This window comes from Aethalodelphis obliquidens, unplaced genomic scaffold, assembly GCF_003676395.1.
Source record: "Aethalodelphis obliquidens isolate GAN/ISIS:26980383/991018 unplaced genomic scaffold, ASM367639v1 scaffold50, whole genome shotgun sequence".
In the NCBI taxonomy this organism is placed as follows: Eukaryota; Metazoa; Chordata; class Mammalia; order Artiodactyla; family Delphinidae; genus Aethalodelphis; species Aethalodelphis obliquidens.
This window is the reverse complement of record NW_020837994.1, coordinates 2,301,485-2,320,735: the sequence shown is the minus strand read 5'-3', so window position 1 is coordinate 2,320,735 and position 19,251 is coordinate 2,301,485. Positions and strand designations below refer to the sequence as shown.

Sequence of the window (19,251 nt, the reverse complement as noted above, 5' to 3'; positions counted from 1 at the left end):
AGAAATGTGTGCTTGACTGCATGTACCACACCTCCTTCCCCAGCTTCACCAAAATCACATACATACTGACCTTCCCCCCTACCTCTTTGGAGCAGTTTCTCAGAGCTATCTGAAATGCTGTCTCCCAGGCTATAGTCCTCATTTTGCCCCAAATAAAACTTAATTCACGACTCTCATGTTGTGCTTTTTTTTTTTTTTTTCAGTCGACAGTAACTTGCACAACATCACACAACTGGCAAGTGGCAGAACGAAGATCTGAGCTCAAGCCTGCCCGAGTCGAAAACTTACCCTTTATGCACCAAGCCCTGTGAATCAGAAGTCTGGTGCAGGACTGGCGGAATCAGGAGGCACCTTCGTGGGGTGATGTGAAGGGGCCTGACATCTGAGTCTTGCTTCTCTGGATGAGGCACTGGGGGTCTATTATTCATTTATATCTCAGAGCTGTGCTGTCTGTTGCAGCCACCAGCCGCATGTGGCCACTGAACACTGGAACAATGGCCGGTCCAAATTGAGACGGGCCGTAAGTGTAAAACACACATTGCATTTCAAAGACTTGGTATGAAAAAATGGAACGGAAAATATCTCACAATTAGTTTTTCATAGTTATGATATGCTAAAATGAGAATGTTTTAAATATAGTGGATTAAAGAAAATTCTTCTTAAAATTAATTTCTTTTCCTTTTGAATGCGGCTACTAGACCATTTAGAACATTTGTGGCTCACGTGATATTTCTTTTGGATATGCTGCCTTAAGGAGAGTTAGAGAATCTCCTTACTCTGTTCTGAGTCCTAGCCAAGCTGTGAGAGAGCGTGTGGGAAGGTCCAGGGTCCCGGAGCGAAAGGGGTGCTGCCCCAGGAATGGAAATAAGAAGGGTGGGGGATAGATTGACAACCTCCTAGGTTTCCTATCAGGGAGAGGCAGTCTTGCCCTTCAGACAGGCAACATCTTGTGAGTTCCTTGACTGGGGTTCCTTGTCCCCAAGTAAACAGTAAAAACAACCACAGTGTCAGCTGCTGCCACATGTATAACCCTACGTGGTCTACACTGCACTTTCACATCCACCCTGTCATTTAATTCCCACAACGGTCTGGTGTGGGGACGATTACTGCACCTATTTCACAGAAGAGGAAGCGGAGGCCCCCAAAGGGCAAGTGTCACCCAGGGAGCAATTGGCAGACTAGGCTTTATTACCACCCCCTGTGCCCATATTGACCTCTGGGCTTTGGGGACGGGAGGGGAGGGACAGACCTTCAGGGGTTGCGGGGTCAGGAGGGCATCCAGGCAGAGGTGAGCTCTGGGATTGGAGAGATAGGAAGGGAACGGTTATTTGAAACAGGGACATATATTAGCAGAAGGGCAGGGGTGGGAAGAGAGGTGTCTGGGAGGTGGGAGGAACCAACTGACGATGGTCAAGAACCTCTCGGGAGAGGAGCATGGCGGTTCAGAGGGCCAGGCTGAGGGACTTGGGCTTTCTTCTGTGGGTGCTGGGTACACTGACCTCCAGCCCCTGTCTCTGTGCTCTCCAGAAGTTTCCGCCTCTCTCTCCACATCTGTTTTGAGGACTCCTGACTAATAGTGGGCTCCAGAAACAGGAATCATCGAGCCTCTGCTCAGAGTGGAGCTCAGAGTATGACCAATCTGGGCTGTTTCCCCAGGTCAGCATGTCTGGGCTGAGGGAGCTGGTCAGAACTTCCTCTCTCGGGCTGTGTGCTGAATGCTGCAGCCCGTGGGACCCGGGACGCTGTGTGGTCCAGCACGAGGAAGGTCCCACTGCCTGTGGGGCCTCAGGGGGCCCAGGAGCTGTCCTTAGAGGAAGCTGGGTTCCTTGAAGGCTCTGGGCCAGGGCTGTGATCCCAGCCCCACAGAGCCAGCGCTGACCCTGATGGGTGATGTGGAACTCTCTGCCAGCCCTCAGCTTCCGTCACATCTGGCCCCAGGAAGCAGCCACAGGGATGGGGTTATCTGCTTAACTTCCTACCCTCTATGGGAGGGAGATCGTGTCTTCTAGCAGAGGTCCTGGACATCTGAGCTTCTCTGAGGGAACGGTGTGCTCCTGGCTCTCTTACAATGGGATTCTTGCAACTGGCCACACCTCTTTTACCTGTGGCTACCAGAAAGCTCAGGACCCAATAAGTGTTTCAATGAGTGGTCTTGGTCTTGATAGAGTGACTCAGCCCAGGCCCTGCGATGGTTCTTCCTGGGCCTGAACCCCAGCTCCAACTTTCACTAGCCGTTCCACCAGGTTATTTAATCTCTCTGTAACTCGGTCCCTCGGGAGTAAAATGGGGGTAATAGCTATTTCATAGGTGGGTTACAGGGATTAAATGGGCTATTAATACAAAGGGCTTAGAACAGTGGATGGTACAGAGTAGGCAGTACATGTTGGCCTAATTTCTCACTCTCTTACTAGTACTGTACATGTATTTGGTGTGAGCCCTCTCAAACTTTTATGGAATATAGTGGAAGTAGGATATAGAAAAGCATCTAAGAAGAATATTGGAAAAAAAGGTAATTTTTCCTTTTAAGAGCTGGCCTAATCCATGCTAAGAACAAGCACTCCTGGTTCCTGAGTCCGCATGTCAGGTATTGAACCACCCACCTCAACACTTTGCCCCATTTCCTTCTTACAAACCCCCCAAAATATAGATTGTATGGTTATACCCATTTTATAGATTTCAGACTTAGTAAGTGACAGAGTCAGAATTCATACCCAGGTCAGGACGGTGCAGACAAAGCTGCTGTCGGCCTTCCTCCCTGCCGCTAAGCGATGCCTCCAGTGCAGACACTAAGGAAACGCTTACACGGTGCCTCACGGGCCAGATAGGCTACCAAACACCTCTCTCCTTTAGCCTCAGTCTCCTCCTCTATCCTTTGGTGGTATTGGACTAGACCAATGTTTTTAAAACTGGTTTTTGCAACAGAACCCTTTTCCCAAGTGAAATCTCACTCAAAAGACTGGTAGAAAAACACCGAAAAGTAGAACTGGTCTGATTGAAGTGTGTGTCTGTGTGTGTGTGTGTGTGTGTGTGTGTGTGTGTGTGTGTATAGGAGAGGAAGGTCCTTAGCCCTGCTGGGGAACCCCCCCTCTTCAGTCTCCCTATGGTGGCATCCTTTGGGTTCTGTGGGGTGCAGTTTGAAAACCACTTGAGCAGATCACTCCAAAGGGCCTTCCAGCCCCAGTGTATGAGGAAGCTCTGATCCACACCAGGCCAGGGAGAGGAAGGCTCTCTTCAGACCTTTGGGGCCAAGACCTGGCCTTGTACAGACGGGTGCAGGGGGAGGTGGTGATGGCCAAGCTCTGGGCACAACCTTGACCCTCTCTGGGCCTCAGTCCCTCTGTCTGTAAGAGGGAGTGGAGGTTGAAGTGGACGATCACACAGGTCCTTCTACCTTAGAGAGCTGAGGTGGGGTGAGGGTGGAGTCACAGGCTTGGGTCACCTGGGATGGGGAAGGAAACAAGAGGGCTCCCAAGCTGGCTGGGAGGGCTCTGGAGGCAATGCCAGCAAGGGAGAGACTCCAGGCAGAGGGAAGACCTGTGTCACCCCGAATCTCACAGGGGCTGCAGTGGCAGCACAAAGTCCCAGGGGAACAGGGGCCTTCCGCCTGGGCAGCCCCAACAGATGGGCCCTAAGTCCTAGGTTTTCAAGGCCATTGCCGCTGCCCACTCTTGTCCCCATCCCTGAACATTTTCCCAAAGAAGCACATCGAGGTTAATGACTAGGAGACAATGGATTTCATAGACTCAGGCCAAAATTGTAGCTATTTAGAAATGTGAATTTTGGGAGTCACACAGCATTTGAGGCGCAGAATCTTAGAATAATAGAACATAAATACTCGAGAATCTTCAACTACTAGAAACATAGAACTTTAAAACCAGGTAATATTCTAATCCCAGACTCTGGGAGATACCCCAGAATAACAGACACTGAGGCTGCTGGGAAATATGACAGAGGCCAGTGGTGTTCAGAGTCTGGGTGGGGACACAGGATCTCCAGGGGATCTCTTCTCAGCCCCTGGTCCAGCCTGAAGGGTAGCTCAGAAGGGCCTAAGGAGAGCACAGGAGGGCTGCTGGCTGAATGGGATCCTACAGCCACAAAGCTGTATGGGCCCAGTTGACCTGCTAGGGAGCCCCTAAGAGACCATCTTCACTCTATGGGCTCTGCAGAGCCATGTGCCAGGAGCCCAGCGGCTTGACAGGACCTTAGAAACTGGCTAATTGTAGACAGGGAGACTGAGGCCTGAGAGAGGTGAGGCCTGCCCTGGTTCACTTCTAGAAAGACGTCTGGGTGGCCACCTGAGCTCTGAGGTCACAGACACGTGGACAGAGACAAAGGCAGGGAAGCAGAGCTCCTGCCCCTCCCATGCCGATATGGCCTCCCCCATCCCCCATCCCATAGTCTTTTCTGTGGAGACTATTAATCCCCTCCCTCCTGGCAGAGAACTCTAAGCACAGGTCATGGGAGAAACCTGAGCTGTCATTCAGTCATCCTCCGTCTGTCTGCTCCTGGCCTTCTTTCACTACCTGAGAGCTCCTTGGGGCAAGGGCTGTGGGATACACCCCTCGGTCCTCCTGTAAAAGTGCTCATGTACTGCCCCATAGGCAGGGAGCCACTTAAAGGAGACACCAATGAACCTGCCAGAGATAGCAGACTTTGTCCAGTCTTCTGCGTATTGTACAGACAGGGAGACTGAGGCCAGAGACCTCCTCTGGGTCACGCAATCCTTATATAATCTACCACTATCTCCTGGATACCAGTAAAAGCTGCATTTACTTCTAGGGGGGTATTTAGAGGACCCCTGAGCCTGGGAGGGGGTGCTTGAAGGGACTTCAGAAATAGTCCCCCACTTCACTTTCTCCCCTTGCCTGTTCCGACTCCCCATGGAAGATACACATCCCATGTATGAGGACCTGGGCTTTCTGGCTGCCAATTTTGCCTAATTGGGCCCTTCCTCCTGGTCCATCTCCCTCCCCATCAGTGGCCTGAGTGGGCTGGGCCAGCCCAAGCAACTGCAAGCAGACCCAGCCTAGGCAGCCTCGGGAGGCGGGGGAACAGTTCCTCCCACATCAATATTTATTGCCGGAATGCTGCTGGAAGCAGATCATCATGTTCTCAGCCTTCGGTTCTTTTTTAAGAACCTCTCACCGCCTTCCCTCCTCACTCCCCATCCCCGATGTGCTGAGAGAATGAATCCAGACAGCCAGACAGGTTCACAGCGAGGGAGCCAGGGTTTCAAGTCATCACAGAGACACAGCTCTAAAAATCCAAATCTCTGCATCACAGCAGCTTCCGCTCAAGGAATAGTGCACTCTCCGAATCCGAGGCACACAGAATACTGCTCCAGGAATCTAAACTCAGCATCGTACACAACAGAACAGAATGGGGAAGTGACTTGCTCAAGGTCACATGACTGAGCCCAGCACAGCCGAGGCTCAGCCTTGTTTCTTCCACCTCTTCCACCCCATGGCTCAAGTGGCACTTCTTCTCTGTTCAAATTCAGAACAGAGAAGTGCCGCTTCTCTGTGGCAAGACCCAGCTTGGAGACTGTCCGTAACTGGCAACCCAGTCTCTTCCCTTCCTTCCTCTGGGATCACCCTTGCTTCTAAGAACTCTTCCCCAAGTTCCAGGAATTTCTTCTCATTCATATTTTGGCGTGAGCTAGGCAGAACCAGGAAGGACCATCTGTGGTTCCAAGCTGTCTTCTTCCCCTGAAACTGGTCTCTCTCCAACGCCTGCCTTGCCCGCCTCTGAGCCAGCATCAGCCCTTCACTGCCTCTGGATGCCCATCCCATAGAGCAAGATCCAGGTCTGTGTGGTCCCCCTCCTGCGTGGCCCTCTGGACTCATCCTCACGCCCTGCCTTACTGCCAATGCACTGGTTCCTGCCTGGACCAACACCACAGCTGTCACATCGATCTCCCTGCCCCCAGCTGCTCTCTGCACACTCCCCTGTCCCTACCAATCCCTTCTGTTCTTATCACCTGGTGCTAAAGCCGTAGGACTCCCTCCAGGGCTACCCACTGCTCTTGAAGCTGGAAGGCAAGCCTTTTCGTGTTCTGGCCTCTGCTGGCTGTCCCAACATCAATTTTCTTTGGTCCCCCCCAACCCCATGTATATTATAGCCTCTGCTGCAGCAGCGGGTGGGAGATGGGCTGGTGAAGGCAGCCAGGTGTGGTGTCAGAATGACTTGGGGTCAAGTCCCAGCTTTTCCAGGCAGAGACATTTTCAGCCCTTCCTCTTAGGCCTAAATTTTCTTGCTCTACGGATGAGGCACTATCTCACATTACAGCAAACACTCAAATGCACAAACCTGCAACGTTAAATTGAATTATTCTTGCTGCAAAATATTTGACAGGATTTTTATAAATTGTCCCTTTGAAATTGAACTACTTAGCAACAACTAACTTCCTTAATTTATGACTGTGATTTCTCAAAATCCTGGCACAGGGGTCCTAAAACTCTTGTAAATAAGGGTGTTAGGAGCATCTTTTGATCTAATATTTAGTCTTTGATCCCGGTTCCTGACACAGAGCTCCTAAGATCTTTGTAATTTCCTGAGTCGTAAGAGCATCTGACACCGAGCCCCAAAATCCCTCGGAATTTCCTGGTGATAGGAACGTCCTTTGTTTTAATGAGGTGACTCTGGTGGGCTCCTGGATGAGGGCTGGTCACCAGAAAGATCAAGCCATGATTGGAAGCTTGGAACTTTCAGCCCACCACAGCCCCCTAATTCTGCAGAGAGGAGAGAGAGGCTAAAAGGGAGTTAATCATCAATCATGCCTACGTGACGAAGCCTCCATAAAAAATGCCAGTAGTATAGGGTTCAGGGAGCTTCTAGGTTGGTGAACACAGCCAGGTGGGTGATGCACCCAACTCCACAGGGACAGAGCTCCTGTGCTCGGCACACTCCCAGACCTCGCCCTATGTATCTCTTAATCTGGCTGTTCATCTGTATCATTTACCATATCCTTTATTATGTAATAAACTGGTGAACATAAGTCAGTGTTTTGCTGAGTTCTGTGAGCCACTCCAGCAAACAATCAAATCCACAGAAATATTACGTGGGGACAGGTGAAACAGGAGTGTTTTTCCTTTATACTCCCAGACTTGGGAAAAAAGAAAGTCTAATGCACAAATTTTCAGGATGTAACGAAATGTGTATGAGTGTTACGAAGCTGACGCTAGTGACATACAATTGAGCTTTTATCAGACATTTCTATTTTGTCTTCTTTTGTATTTTAGAGCCAATTTATTGTTTTTCAGGCCTCGTGTTTTTGTGGGTCCCTGGAAAACTTAGAGGTCCCTGGCCCAGAATCATCTCTCCTGCCCAGTGGCCTCACATGGTCCTGCCTTCTCCTACTACCTGTGACCTTGAGCACATCCTTGCACCTCCTGGGCCTGTGCCGTCCTCTGAGGAAAGACCATGAGCCCCGCAGAAGAGTTCAGTGAGATACCCCTGCAGTACCTCACCAGTTACTTAACAACTTATCTGTCTCTTAAAGAGACTCTGTCCTCAGAGTCTAGGCTATGTCTGGTTTAAGTAAGGGTGGAGACCATGTGCTGAGCCCCAGGATCCAGCCTTACGCCTGGCCCCAGGGAGGCACTCAGTACATGTCGGTCCCCTCACTGTCCCTGAAAAGGCCAGGTTCATTTCTATAGCCAAATCCTTTGCCCAGTCTCTTTCCACACCGAGAATGCCCCTCCCTTTCCTTTCCATGCTTCTGCACGTCCTTCATTGTCCAGTTCGACTCCCCTCTCTTTAGAGAAGCCTTCCCAGACCCTCCTGCAAACCCTCCACCTCCTCCCAGTTCTAACATTGCTATAGCACGTTCAGAATCTACCAAACACTTTAAGCAACAAGCAGAGAGGCGGTAGGGTAGTGGTTAGAATGAGGGGAGTAGGCTCAGACAGGATTGGGCTCTGCTTCCAGCACTGTCCTTGCTGGTCTCGTGATCTTGGGTAGGTCACTTCCATCTCTGGCCCTCGAGCTCCTCAGGCGTGGAGGGGCAGGAAATACACACTGTGCAGGGACATCGGGGAGATGACTTTGCAAGCTGTGATGTGCAGTGCCCAGGAGGGATGGAGTTTAAAGTTATCAAGGAGGACAAGTGGGTTGGGGGTGGAGCCTGGACTAGAGTGGGGCATGGAGGGGGCTTACTTTGCTGACAGGTGGGTCTGAAACTGCCAAGACCTTTCGCCGGAAGCGAAGCTCACGTTTCTCCTTGGGCATCTCCTTGGGGAAGAAGAAGTAGGGGGTGGCAGCCAGGGCCACGGTGCCAGCGGAGATGAGAAAGCCCAACCACCAGGCACCCACCCATCGGGGGTCCTTTGAGGTCAGGCTGATGCCACCTGGAAGAGAAGACCATGCGATATTAGGGTCAAGGTGGGCTGTCACTTCTTGGCCACCACCCTGGGACTGGCCTCTTGAGACATGAAGTGGCCTGTGCTGGGAGTCAGGAGATCTGGGTTCCAGTTGTGCCAGTTAGTATATCCTGTGTGACCTTGGGCAAGTCCCTGACCCTTCCTGGGCCTCAGCTTTTTCAACTATTAAGGCAATGTGTGTCGTGGTCAAGGTCATGGACTTTGGAAATGGACCGCTGGGTCTGAATTCCATTGCTAACATAACCTTGGGCAAGTTACTTAATCTCTTGGTGCCTCGGTTTCCTCCTCTGTAAAGTACAGATATTAGTAGCACTTACATCATAGGGCTGATGTGAGAATCATAGAAACTAATACGTGTAAAGCACTTAGAATAGTGCTGGCACATAGAATGTCTACATGGGTGTTTTCTCTTTGCTTACTGTTACTACTGTGATTATTATTAGGAAACTGATGGCTAGGATGACTTTTGTGGTTCTCAGACCTGCACGATGATTAAAATCACAAGGGGTGCTTGTCAAAAACACCTGGCCTTACCCATGACCAGCTTAGAACTGCCACAGGATGGGGTGGGAAGGTGACCAAGGAATCTGTGCCTTTAACAAGTTCCCCACCAACTGTATAGCACAGGGAGGAAAAAAAAAAAAAAAAGAAGGTACAATCTTTGCAGGACATATATTAAGTTAATCTTAAAAATGCATTCCAATATACATTAGGTGTAGACAAATACTGTTTGATTCCACTTATACTTGGTACCTAGAAAAGTCAAATTCATAGAGTCAGAAAGTACATTGGTAGATGCCAGGGGCCGGGGTGGGTAGGGGTGAGGGTGGGAGTGGGAAGTGAGGAGGGGGAATGGGAAGTTAGTGTTTAATGGGGACAGAGCCTCAGTTTAGGAAGGTGAAAAATTCGGGAGATGGAGGATGGTGAGAGTTGCATAACAATGTGAACGTACTTAATGCCACTGAACTATGCAGTTAAATATGGTTAAAATAGTATGTTTTATATTATGTGACTTTTACCACAATAAAAAAACATTAAAAAAAAAATTCCCCAGGTGATTTTGATCCCTCTCCAGGTGTAATTAGGGCAAGATTATCCCAGGTGTACCTCCTGACTGGAGTGCCCCCCTCTCCCAACAGACCTCTTGACCCCAAGGCTGAGTTGGGTACCTCCTCCTTCAAGAGCGTCTGCAAACACTTTCTAACAATACAGATGCATGATGACACCAACCCCATGAGTGGGGCTGATTCCCAGGGGCTTGATCCTGAGCTCCTCCTGGACGGGGGCCAGAGTACACAGTCAGCACTCAGCAAATGCATCTGTAAAACTGGGGGCAAAGTTGGCTTCTGCACTGATTCCCTCTTCCACTTGTTATTCCCCTGGCTTCTGTGCCAGGCTGGTGGGAACTCACAAACACAGCTCAGATCCGCTTCTCACATACCAGTCTGTGCCTGCAGTGGATATGACCCGCCCAACCCATGCAATGCCCCAGAGAGAAAGAAGGATTAGGGAGGTGGCACATTGGTCCACAGGAATGCCACATCTGCCTGTGAAGGTGGCATAGCTGCCAGGATGATGTCAACAGAGCCAGAAACATCCCCCCATCCCCTGTGCTGGGGTGTGTCTGGGAAACTGACTCCTGACTCCTAAGACTGTTCCATAGGGAGAGAGGAGTTACAACCAGAGTCCACATTTGGCTCCTGGCCCAGCTTTCTAGAAGGAAGGGAGGTGGGGCAGGGTTATCCCTAGTGACTCTTTTTCAGAGCTGCCCAGGCCTGTCCTGACTAGAGGCACCCGTGGGCAAAAGCCAGAGAACAAGAAACAGAATCTGCCTGTCCATCTACCTGTACATGTGTCACCTGAGGCCTCTAGGGCTTGCTGGAAAATCTCCAGGTGAGGGATGGGACATCTGAGCACCACGAGGCAGAAGGCAGAGCTGGGAGCTCAGAGCTACTTGGTGTGACCAGAGGCAGCTGAGATGCCAGAGTGACCTGTTCTAAAAAAATTCCACTCCCACTCCTCACAGAGCGCCAGGACTCTGGGATCCCCAACACTCCTCCCTCCTGGCTGCCTTCGGACCCAGCTTCAGTTCCACTCCTTGGCCCACACTGACCACTACCTGGATCAGAAACCGCTATTCCCCAAACGGTGTCCTCAGCACAGGTTGTCAGGCTCTGAGTGGTCAGAGCTGGAACGGTCCTTAGAGGTCACCCAGTGGATTTCCCATCTGAGATGGCCAATGTAGTGGAGTCCTGCTCCAAAGTTCTCTCCGGCACGCCAGTGTCCTCTCTGTGTCCTGAGGCTTGTCCCCCGACAGATGGGAGTGCCCCACAGGCCAAGAAGAGTATGTGGCACTGTCTGCTCCACGGTGTATCTGAGCAGGGGGCTGGGGGCCTGGGGGAGCTCAGGGGTGGAACTAGGTGAAGACACGTAACAATAGTGACAACACTTATACCTCTCCATCTGATGGCTCCTTGTAGCTTATCTCCACATTCTCACTGCATTGTGATTACAGCTTTGGGAGGTGGGCGGGACAGAGAGTATCTCAAAGATGGGAAAGCTGAGGCTCAGAGAGGTTAAGAGGCATGTCCAGGGCTTCCCTGGTGGCTCAGTGGTTGGGAGTCCGTCTGCCGATGCACGGGACGCGGATTCGTGCCCCGGTCTGGGAAGATCCCACATGCCGCGGAGCGGCTGGGCCCGTGAGCCATGGCCGCTGAGCCTGCGTGTCCGGAGCCTGTGCTCCGCAACGGGAGAGGCCACAACAGTGAGAGGCTCACGTACCGCAAAAAAAAAAAAAAAAAAGAAAGAGGCATGTCCAAGGTCATGGGGTTGCTGGGATTTGAACCTGGGTCCCCTGGCTCAGTGTCTCCTATGAGACCAGTGGTCAGTCAGCTGTGTCTATGTGCCCCCGGGGACAACTGTGTGCTCTGAGGCTCACCTTCCGGCATTCGATCAATGTCCACGTAAAGGCGCAGCATGAGGCTGCCCAGCCCATAGGCCATGCCTGGCCCCATCATGGTCACTGCAAACAGGATCCCTGCAACAGGAAGCCTAGGTTAGACCCCTCTAGCCCGGCTTCCCTCTGCAGGTTAGTGCCTGCCCAGCCTCCAATGGGCAAGAGCAGCCCATCTCCCCTGGTCAGGGCCGGAGAGCTCTCCAGGGCTTCTCCGGCCCTTTACCAGCCACATGGGGCAGAGGTCAGGGACTCATACTTAGCCTGACCTGGGCCGCGCCCTCCCTCAGAGCCCAAGGGGTGGGACAGGTCCTCACCGAGGTAGAGGGGTGAGTTGCTGTTGTGGGCAAAGTCATCAATGTAGGAGATGCCAAAGGGCTGAATGGGCACCCCGCCCACACCGAGCAGGGTCTGGGCCGTGAACATGATCCCCACCACGGCCAGATGCTGGACTTCTGTATAGCCTGAGCAGCTGATGTTGGATGGGGCTGGGGCTGAGGTTGGGGCCTCAGTGGTGGGCACACACAGGGAGGCCTCAAAGTCCTGTGGCATGTCTGCTGAGAGATGATAAAAAATATTAGGACAATACCTAAGACTTATATAGCACTCACTGATGCAAGGTACTGTTCTAAATGCCCTGTATATAAATCATCTGACCCCTATAACAAACCCAGGGAAGGGGTGCTCTCATTACTCCCATTTTACAGATGAGAAAACTGACGCTCAGACAGCAACTAGCAAGGGTTAGAGCCAGGATTGGAACCCAGGCAGTCCAGCTTTGAGTCCATGCTCTTAAACCAGAGGTATGTGGAAGTGCCATGGCAACAGTGACTCTTAGGTGGAAGGGGTGGGGCGGTCGGAGGAGGTGTGGAGTTTGAACTGGGTGGAGAAGAAAAAAAAGATTTTCCAGAAAGGGAAGGTGGGGGAGGGTGTTCCAGAAAGAGGTCACAGCACATGCAAAACCAAGAGCTTGAGAAGTTCAGCATGGCTGGCTCACAGAGTGTAAAGGTCGAGGCCAGGGCTGAAAGCAGGGCCAGGCAAGAGCGGGGACACTGGGCCTGGGCTGTGGAGAGCTCTGGCGCCCTTGACCTTCCTTATGGGGAGGCTCGGTGTCAGCTCGGGACACAGATGCAGAGTGCAATAAAGGGAAATTTCTTAAATTAGTACCAGACATTTGTTTCCTGTAGCTCACCAATATTTGCTGAGCAAACTTAAGAAGACCCTCATACTATTATTATCCCGAATGCGGGTGTAGAAGTGGCCTTCTCTCTGCGGCTGGCCCAGCCCTTTCTGGGAACTCTGAGCCATGTCCACCCAGCCCAGAGAGCCACTCTTTAGGGCTGGAAAAAGCCATGTGAGCCAAGGTCAAGGACCTGGACCCTCAACCGAGACTGCCTGGGTTGAAGACGGTGAGACTTTGGCAGAGAGGCCCTCAGCCCCTCAGGGCTCAGCTTCGTCCGTCATCTGTTGAACAAGCCCCCTAGGATGGAAGCTCTACACAAATATGGAATTCAGAAGCAGAATAATTCAGTAGTTCAGAGCAGAGGCTCTAGGGCCAGGCTACCAGGGCACGTCTACTAGCTGTGGGCCTTGGGGAAGTACCTCCTTCTCTGTGCCTCAGTTTCCTCACTTATAAAATAGGATAATGATAACACCTGCTCAAAGGGTTGTAAGCGTTAGGAGTGGTGATTGGTGCCTGTGCACAGTGCCTACAAGACATTAGATATGAGGATTATTATGGGGATCTTTAATAAGATCTTTTTTTTCCACCCCTGGGTCCCCAGTACCTAGCAGAGGGCCTGGCACATAAATACTAATGATAAGTAATTCATTAATGAGGAGGAACGAGTGAATGAAATAGCCTTGTATGTCAGAGCAGCGTGGGTGTTTGGTGGTCACCAAGTCCAGTCCACCCATTGTATAGATGTGGAGACTGAGGCTCAGGCAGGAGAAGAGGTCTGCTTGGGGTTTCATGGGGAGCAGAAGGGTGTTGTATGGCAGTGAGGGTGAAGAATGTGTGTGACCCTGCACAGGAAAATCCCTGTTAAAGTGAAGATTCTGGACGGAGGAATGTGAGGAAGTGTAATTTTTCAGCATCCTAGTCAGGTCTCTTGACAGTTCTCCACTCAGGCCTAGATAACCACTCTGCTTTCCTCCTGGACTTTCCCCACTTCCCAGCCATTGCCTGTGCAGTTCCCTCCACCTGAAATGCCCACCTTCTCTCAACTGCCACCTCCTCCAGCTCACTCCAGCCTCCAGTATCCTTCCCCTACTCAGGGCTCTACCAGCTCCCCCTGGCTGTCTGGTGCTGGACGTTCTGGCCTGCGGCAGAGCTGCCCATGCTCACGCCAACCCACGCTCCCTCGCAGCTTCTCGGGGCTGGTTGTACCTGCTCCATCTTTCCACCCCTGGGCCTGGCACAGAGTAGGAGCTCCGGGGTCTGAGCTGATGGGAGGACAAGGGAGGAAGTATGCTTTCTGATAGCGCTCCTCCCCTGGGAAGCCTTCCATGATGGAGGCTGGGCCGTGGGCTCCTTCCCTGGGCTCCTTCGGTCCTGTTCTTCCTTCCTCACACAATTAATACAATGCGTGGGGGAAGGGGAGGTATTGTTTGTTTCCTCTCCCAGACTGGGAGCTCCCAGTAGGCAAGGACTGAGTCCCCTGAGAGGGTCCAGCACAAAATAGGCAGCACTAAGGGTTTCTCGGGTGGACCACCAGATGGATTGTTGAGGGGTTGGTGGATGGATGGGTAGATGGGTGAATGGGTGGAGAGGTGGATGGGACAGGGAAGGCTGCCTGAGTCGTTCTCCAAGGGACAGGCATCCATCTGTCAAGTTGACTCTCAACAAAATCCCACTGGGCTCAACAGGGGCTTCACTATTCCTGTCCCAAATTCTTTCATGGTTTTATTTGTTCATTCACTCATTCATTCTTTCTTTCATCAATGTCTTGGCTTCTTGTGAAGATTAAATGCATCAATACACATCAAGGGCTTAGAACAGCGGTGCCTAGTAAGTGGTGTATGATACTGTTATTATTATACACAAATTGTTATATATTATATATTATTATCCATAAATATTTCCTGAGGACCCACACAGGCCAGGCCCTAAAGTGGGCTGCATTGTAAACCCACCCTCACCTCAAAAATAAAAGCGGTGACATACAAGCAGGCCCTCACCAAGCGATGCCCAGAGGGCCTCACCTCTGCCCCAGGACTACCCACTACCCCACTGCCCAGGGCTGCCTGAGGGACCCGCCCGGGCTGAAGGAGGCAGTGGGGGATGTGGGGAGGACTAGTAGGTGTTCTGGGAAGCTGGGCCCATCCTAACCGCTGGAGACCTGGGGCGGGGCCCTGTGCACAGTAATGCAGCAGCTCAGATATACCCTCAGCCCAGCCCCTCCTGCTCTTACCGGGGCTGGTGTGGTCGTAGCGGTACGGCTCTGAGATGAAGTGTGGGACAGCCATGAGCACGCCCGCCAGGGTCACGAGGACAGCTCCATAGCCGATCAGGCGGGGCCGATGTACCCGGCTGCCAAAATAGCTCACAAACACGATCAGGGCCGTGTTCCCCACCTGCAAAGGGATGAGAGGACCCATTCAAGTGGGCCAGAGGGCCAGCCTTGTCGCCATCGCCAATCTCAGTGTTCCCTTCTGTAGAACGGACTAGCTGGTTGAATAAGAATCATGTGGGTCCGTCTTAAAAATACAGATTCTGGGTCCTCCTAGGAAGGTCCCTAGTGTCCCATTAGAGGAGAGAAATTAGAGCAGCGTGGACAGGGCTAGAAGTTCAATTTTATTCTAGAATGTGGGTTGGGCCCCGTGTTAGAACTTCTGGCAAGTCATGAATGAGAAACAAATAAAGTCTAAAGCCAAAGGGCTAAGGCTTGGATTTTGAGCCTTAGAATCAAAACCCCCGGATGTGGGTGCTGAAGGGGACGTAAGAGTTCGCAGGGAAGGGCGGCTCTGCCGTCAGAAGCTGGGATGTGCACTCCACTCTGCGGCTCACTGGTTGGTGACCGCGGGTGAGGTACTTACCCCTCACCTCCTTGCCGATGGAGGGGGGCAGTATCAGCAGAAGGTCAGTGGGAGGACTGATCCTGGGAAGGACAGTCACTCTCCATTTTATAGATGGGACACAGGCCTAGAGTCAGGGAGTGACTTGCCCAAGACCCCAGGTAATGACGTTCTCTTCCCACCTCTGAGATCTGAGGATGGAGTGCTAAGGAACACCTGGGGACTCGGTGTAGACCACAGGCCTTGGGCTGGGAGGAATGTGACACATCACCCAAGGGAGAGAGAATTTCACAGAGATCTACTGGGGGTCAGGGAGAAAGAGAGTGTTCTCAGGACCGTGACCTTTTCTGAGGATGAAAACATCTGTTGGGGAAGGCATTGGGCACAGCTGGACTCTGATCTCCCAGTCCACCCAAAGCGGATTGTCCACTCCTGGCTGTCTGGCTGTCATCCCAGAGGCAGAGGCCTGTGGATCCCGGGGCAACTCCACGCTGTGGAGTCATCCCTTCCCCCAACCACGCCAAGGTCCCAAAGTTCTGCCTTTGATCTAATTTAAACCTCTCTCACTACTGTTGAATTGGCTTCCTCTGATTCCTTCCTGGGGCAGACAATAGCCGGGTGCCTGAAAAGGTGAAGGAACCAAAAGGAGAATGGGGGGACATGGGGACCCTGGCTAGCTCTAAAATCCTCCGTGTCCCCCAAGAGGGACCCCCAAAGGTGGGATAGGAAGGAGCTAAGATGGGATTTCATGTGGCACTGGGGGGAAGGGTTTATGTTGGGGCAGTGAGGGAGGGGGAGGGGGGTGAGCCTCCCTCAATGTCCCCCCCTGCGGCTGTGCCGGGGTCAGTACCTCGTTGAAGGCGGCCAGCAGCCCCGAGGTCTGACTGGAGAGGCCGAAGCGCTTCTCCACCGTGGAGATGGAGCTCTTGAGGTAGCCGGAGATCATGAGCTGCGCCAGCTGCAGCAGGCTGTGGCACAGCACGAAGAACTGTCGGAGGGGCCGTGGTGATGGCAGCGGGTGGGCGGAGGGCCGGGGAGATCGCGGCGGGTGGGTGGTAGATAGACGAGGTGGGGTTGGAGAGAGGGAGGGAAAGTGAGGCCATGAGATAGAGAAACAGAGTCAGAGGAGACAGTCACACAGGAGGAGAGAGAGGAAGAGAAGAAGAGTCCAGAACAAGAAGAGAGAGAGAGAGATACTGGAGTAATGCATGGATTCTCACACAGGCCTAAAAACTAGGAAAGCTGTCCTGGGTACCCCAGGAGCCCGGGGGCGACCTGAAATCCACAGGACTGAGAGTAGGGTCTTCATGGGGCCAAGGATGACAGGAGCCCCTCTGACCCCCAGAGGTCCCCCAGGCTGGACTGGACCCCGCTCCGTGTTCCACCACCCTGCCCCTTTCCCCAGGAAGCTCCCCAGATCCCACCCCACCCAGTCCTCCCCTGGAGCTCCCCTGGGAGACCACCTGCACACAGCAAACCCCCAAGCTACCCACCCCACCTCACTCAGCCTCACCCGAACACCCTCCCTGCCTGTACTCCTACTGAAAAACTGGCAGAATTCCTAAGAGAAGAAAAAGCTTGCTTCAAAGAATTAAAAATAGGGTGTTTATGCCAGAGCTTAAAAAATAGAGTGTCTGTTCTTCTGAGTTTCAGTTTCCTCATCTGTGCAACAAGGAAGACACCCCTGCCTCCTCAAGTTATCATGAGAACTAAATAAGACCATGTGGGGACAGCTTCCGGCACGGGGCCTGGCACCCTGTAGGTGCCGGTGGAGGCTTGGATGTTTAGGGCTGCCCTTGGAGCCAGCACTCCCAGTATTGATACAGGTTCAGGATCCCTGGGGTCCTTCTCTTTCCTGCTGGAAAAACAGGAGCCAAGAAGACTGGTCACCCACTGCCCACAGAGCAGCCTCTCTGGAAGGAGAGAACATGTGCCTGAAACCAAGCTAAGTGCTTCTGTAGATCACAGCTACCCATTCTACAGATGAGGAAGCTGAGGCTCAGGGAAAGGCAGCAACTTGCTTGGCATTTTATAGCCTGTAAGTGGCAGAGCCTGTTCTATTGGGCTTGGATGGCCCTGCTCCTGCCAGACCCTGAGAGGTACCTTGATGCTGTGAAACACACTTGGCCGCAAATCTTGAGGATTTGGCCTGGCTTTGCCTCCAGGTGTGTCTTCTGTGCCCACCATGGCCTTGGTGTCCTTGTCTGGCACCTGGAGCTCCTCACCAATTGGCCCTGTGGGACAGACAGCCAGGGCATGAGAGTGGAGATGGAATCCCAGAGAATGGCCCTGACTGGGTAGCCCAAGGTGTTTCAGGGGTTGGTGAGAATCTGAGTCAAAGCACCATCAGCCTTCCTGCGTCCCAGGTGCTGAAAGAGCCGTTCCTAAGAGGGTGTGTTTGTGCTCCATGTGCCCATGCTGGTCAGATCCCACTGGGACCACCTATTCACACCTTCATTCCATTCCCAGCGTAAAGCTTCCTTCTAGGGAGAAGTTTCTGATGCTGCCACCTAACCTTTAAGCTGTGGCCCTGGTGTAGAAATGCACAGCCTTGGCCCCCCTGGGGCCTATATCTGTGAGACATCCAGTGTTCCTGGAGGCTGACTTTGGGTCTGGGTCTGTGTCTGTCTGACTCAGTCTAGGATCAGAGGTCTGGGGTCCAGTGCATGGTCAAGTCTTGGTCCAAAGTCAGGACATAAAGGCTTTTCCTGGGGGTAGTTTGGAACAGATACCAACACCTCCACAGGGCACCACCCTGGCTATAATCACAGAACTAACCAGCCCAATGCCCAAATCGTACATGAACCAGGTTGCTGGTCTGCACAGAAAGGGCACTAAGAGGTCATCCCATTTAACCCCTCTCATTTAACCCTTGAAAAACTGAGGCCCCGTGTGTGGAGATGACTCAGAAGGTAGAGCTAGGTTAGAACCTGGATTCTTGGCCCCATTACGTGTGCCTGGTTTTCTCCCATGGTAACCATGGTAACCATGTCCGTCTCCCACTCACTGCAGTCCCTTCAGAGGCATCTCTCAGGGTCTCTTGACGTTTAATCTCAGTGAGGAGCCTGGAAGCCTGGCCTTGGGAGACCTCACCCCTCCATTTAGATGAAAACCACCTGTGCCCCCCGGCAGCCCAGGCCTCCTTGGCCTTCCTCCCCTTCTGGGGTCCCGCTTCCTGCAGAAGCCACTCCATTGTCTCAGATGCCTCTCAATCTGGCAGGAGTTTCCGCTCATTCAACAAGCTCCGCTGGAGCCTGAAAACTGCCCTGAGGACACTTCTGACACAGAGAGGGGGTGTGGGACCTCTCACCCCATCTCCAGGGAGATGGAAGGCAAACTCAGGGAGGGACTACGGAGGCCTGCCACCGCCAGTGATACCTGGGAGCCTAAGGAATTTTTCAAAACTGAGATATGATTCACACACCGTAAAACCTACCCTTTCAGCGTATACAATTTAGTGGGTTTAGTACATTCAAAAAGTCATACTCTACCACCGCTATCTAATTCCAGAATATTTTCATCACCCCAGTGAGAAATCCTGCACCCATTCCTCCCTCCTCCCGTTTCCTGACACCACTGATGTATTTTCTGGCTCTCTGGGTTTGCCTATTCTGGACATTTCATATACATTCATATAAATGGAATCATGCAATATGTGGTCTTTTGTGACTGGCTTCTTTCACTTAGCATAATGTTTCAAAGGTCAGCCACGTTGTAGCATGTATCTATGCTCCATTCCTTCTAATGGCTGAATCATATTGCAGGGTATGGCTATATATCAATCACATGTTGTTTACCATTTATCTGTTGATGGACATTTGTTTCAGGTACGGTGAATATTCATATACAAATTTGTGTGTGTGTGTGTGTGTGTGTGTGTGTGTGTGTGTGTGTGTGTGT

General features: G+C 52.1%; 1 protein-coding gene across 6 annotated transcripts in view; it reads right to left on the bottom strand.

Moving 5' to 3' along the window:
- The window catches only part of SLCO2B1 (solute carrier organic anion transporter family member 2B1), a 51,085-nt gene that overhangs the window by 19,630 nt on the left and 12,204 nt on the right, over window positions 1-19,251 (bottom strand). Inside the window, exons 2-7 of one of the 6 annotated variants that reach the window (XM_027083401.1) lie at window positions 17,455-17,585; window positions 16,202-16,339; window positions 14,748-14,910; window positions 11,652-11,891; window positions 11,320-11,418; window positions 8,158-8,348 (exon numbers count right to left, since the gene is read on the bottom strand). In XM_027083401.1, coding sequence (XP_026939202.1) covers window positions 8,158-8,348; window positions 11,320-11,418; window positions 11,652-11,891; window positions 14,748-14,910; window positions 16,202-16,339; window positions 17,455-17,585 — 962 coding nt within the window. Of the gene's footprint in view, window positions 1-8,157; window positions 8,349-11,319; window positions 11,419-11,651; window positions 11,892-14,747; window positions 14,911-16,201; window positions 16,340-17,454; window positions 17,586-19,251 lie in introns of those variants that run through there. The other 5 variants (XM_027083402.1, XM_027083403.1, XM_027083405.1 and 2 more) reach the window with 5 other exon arrangements.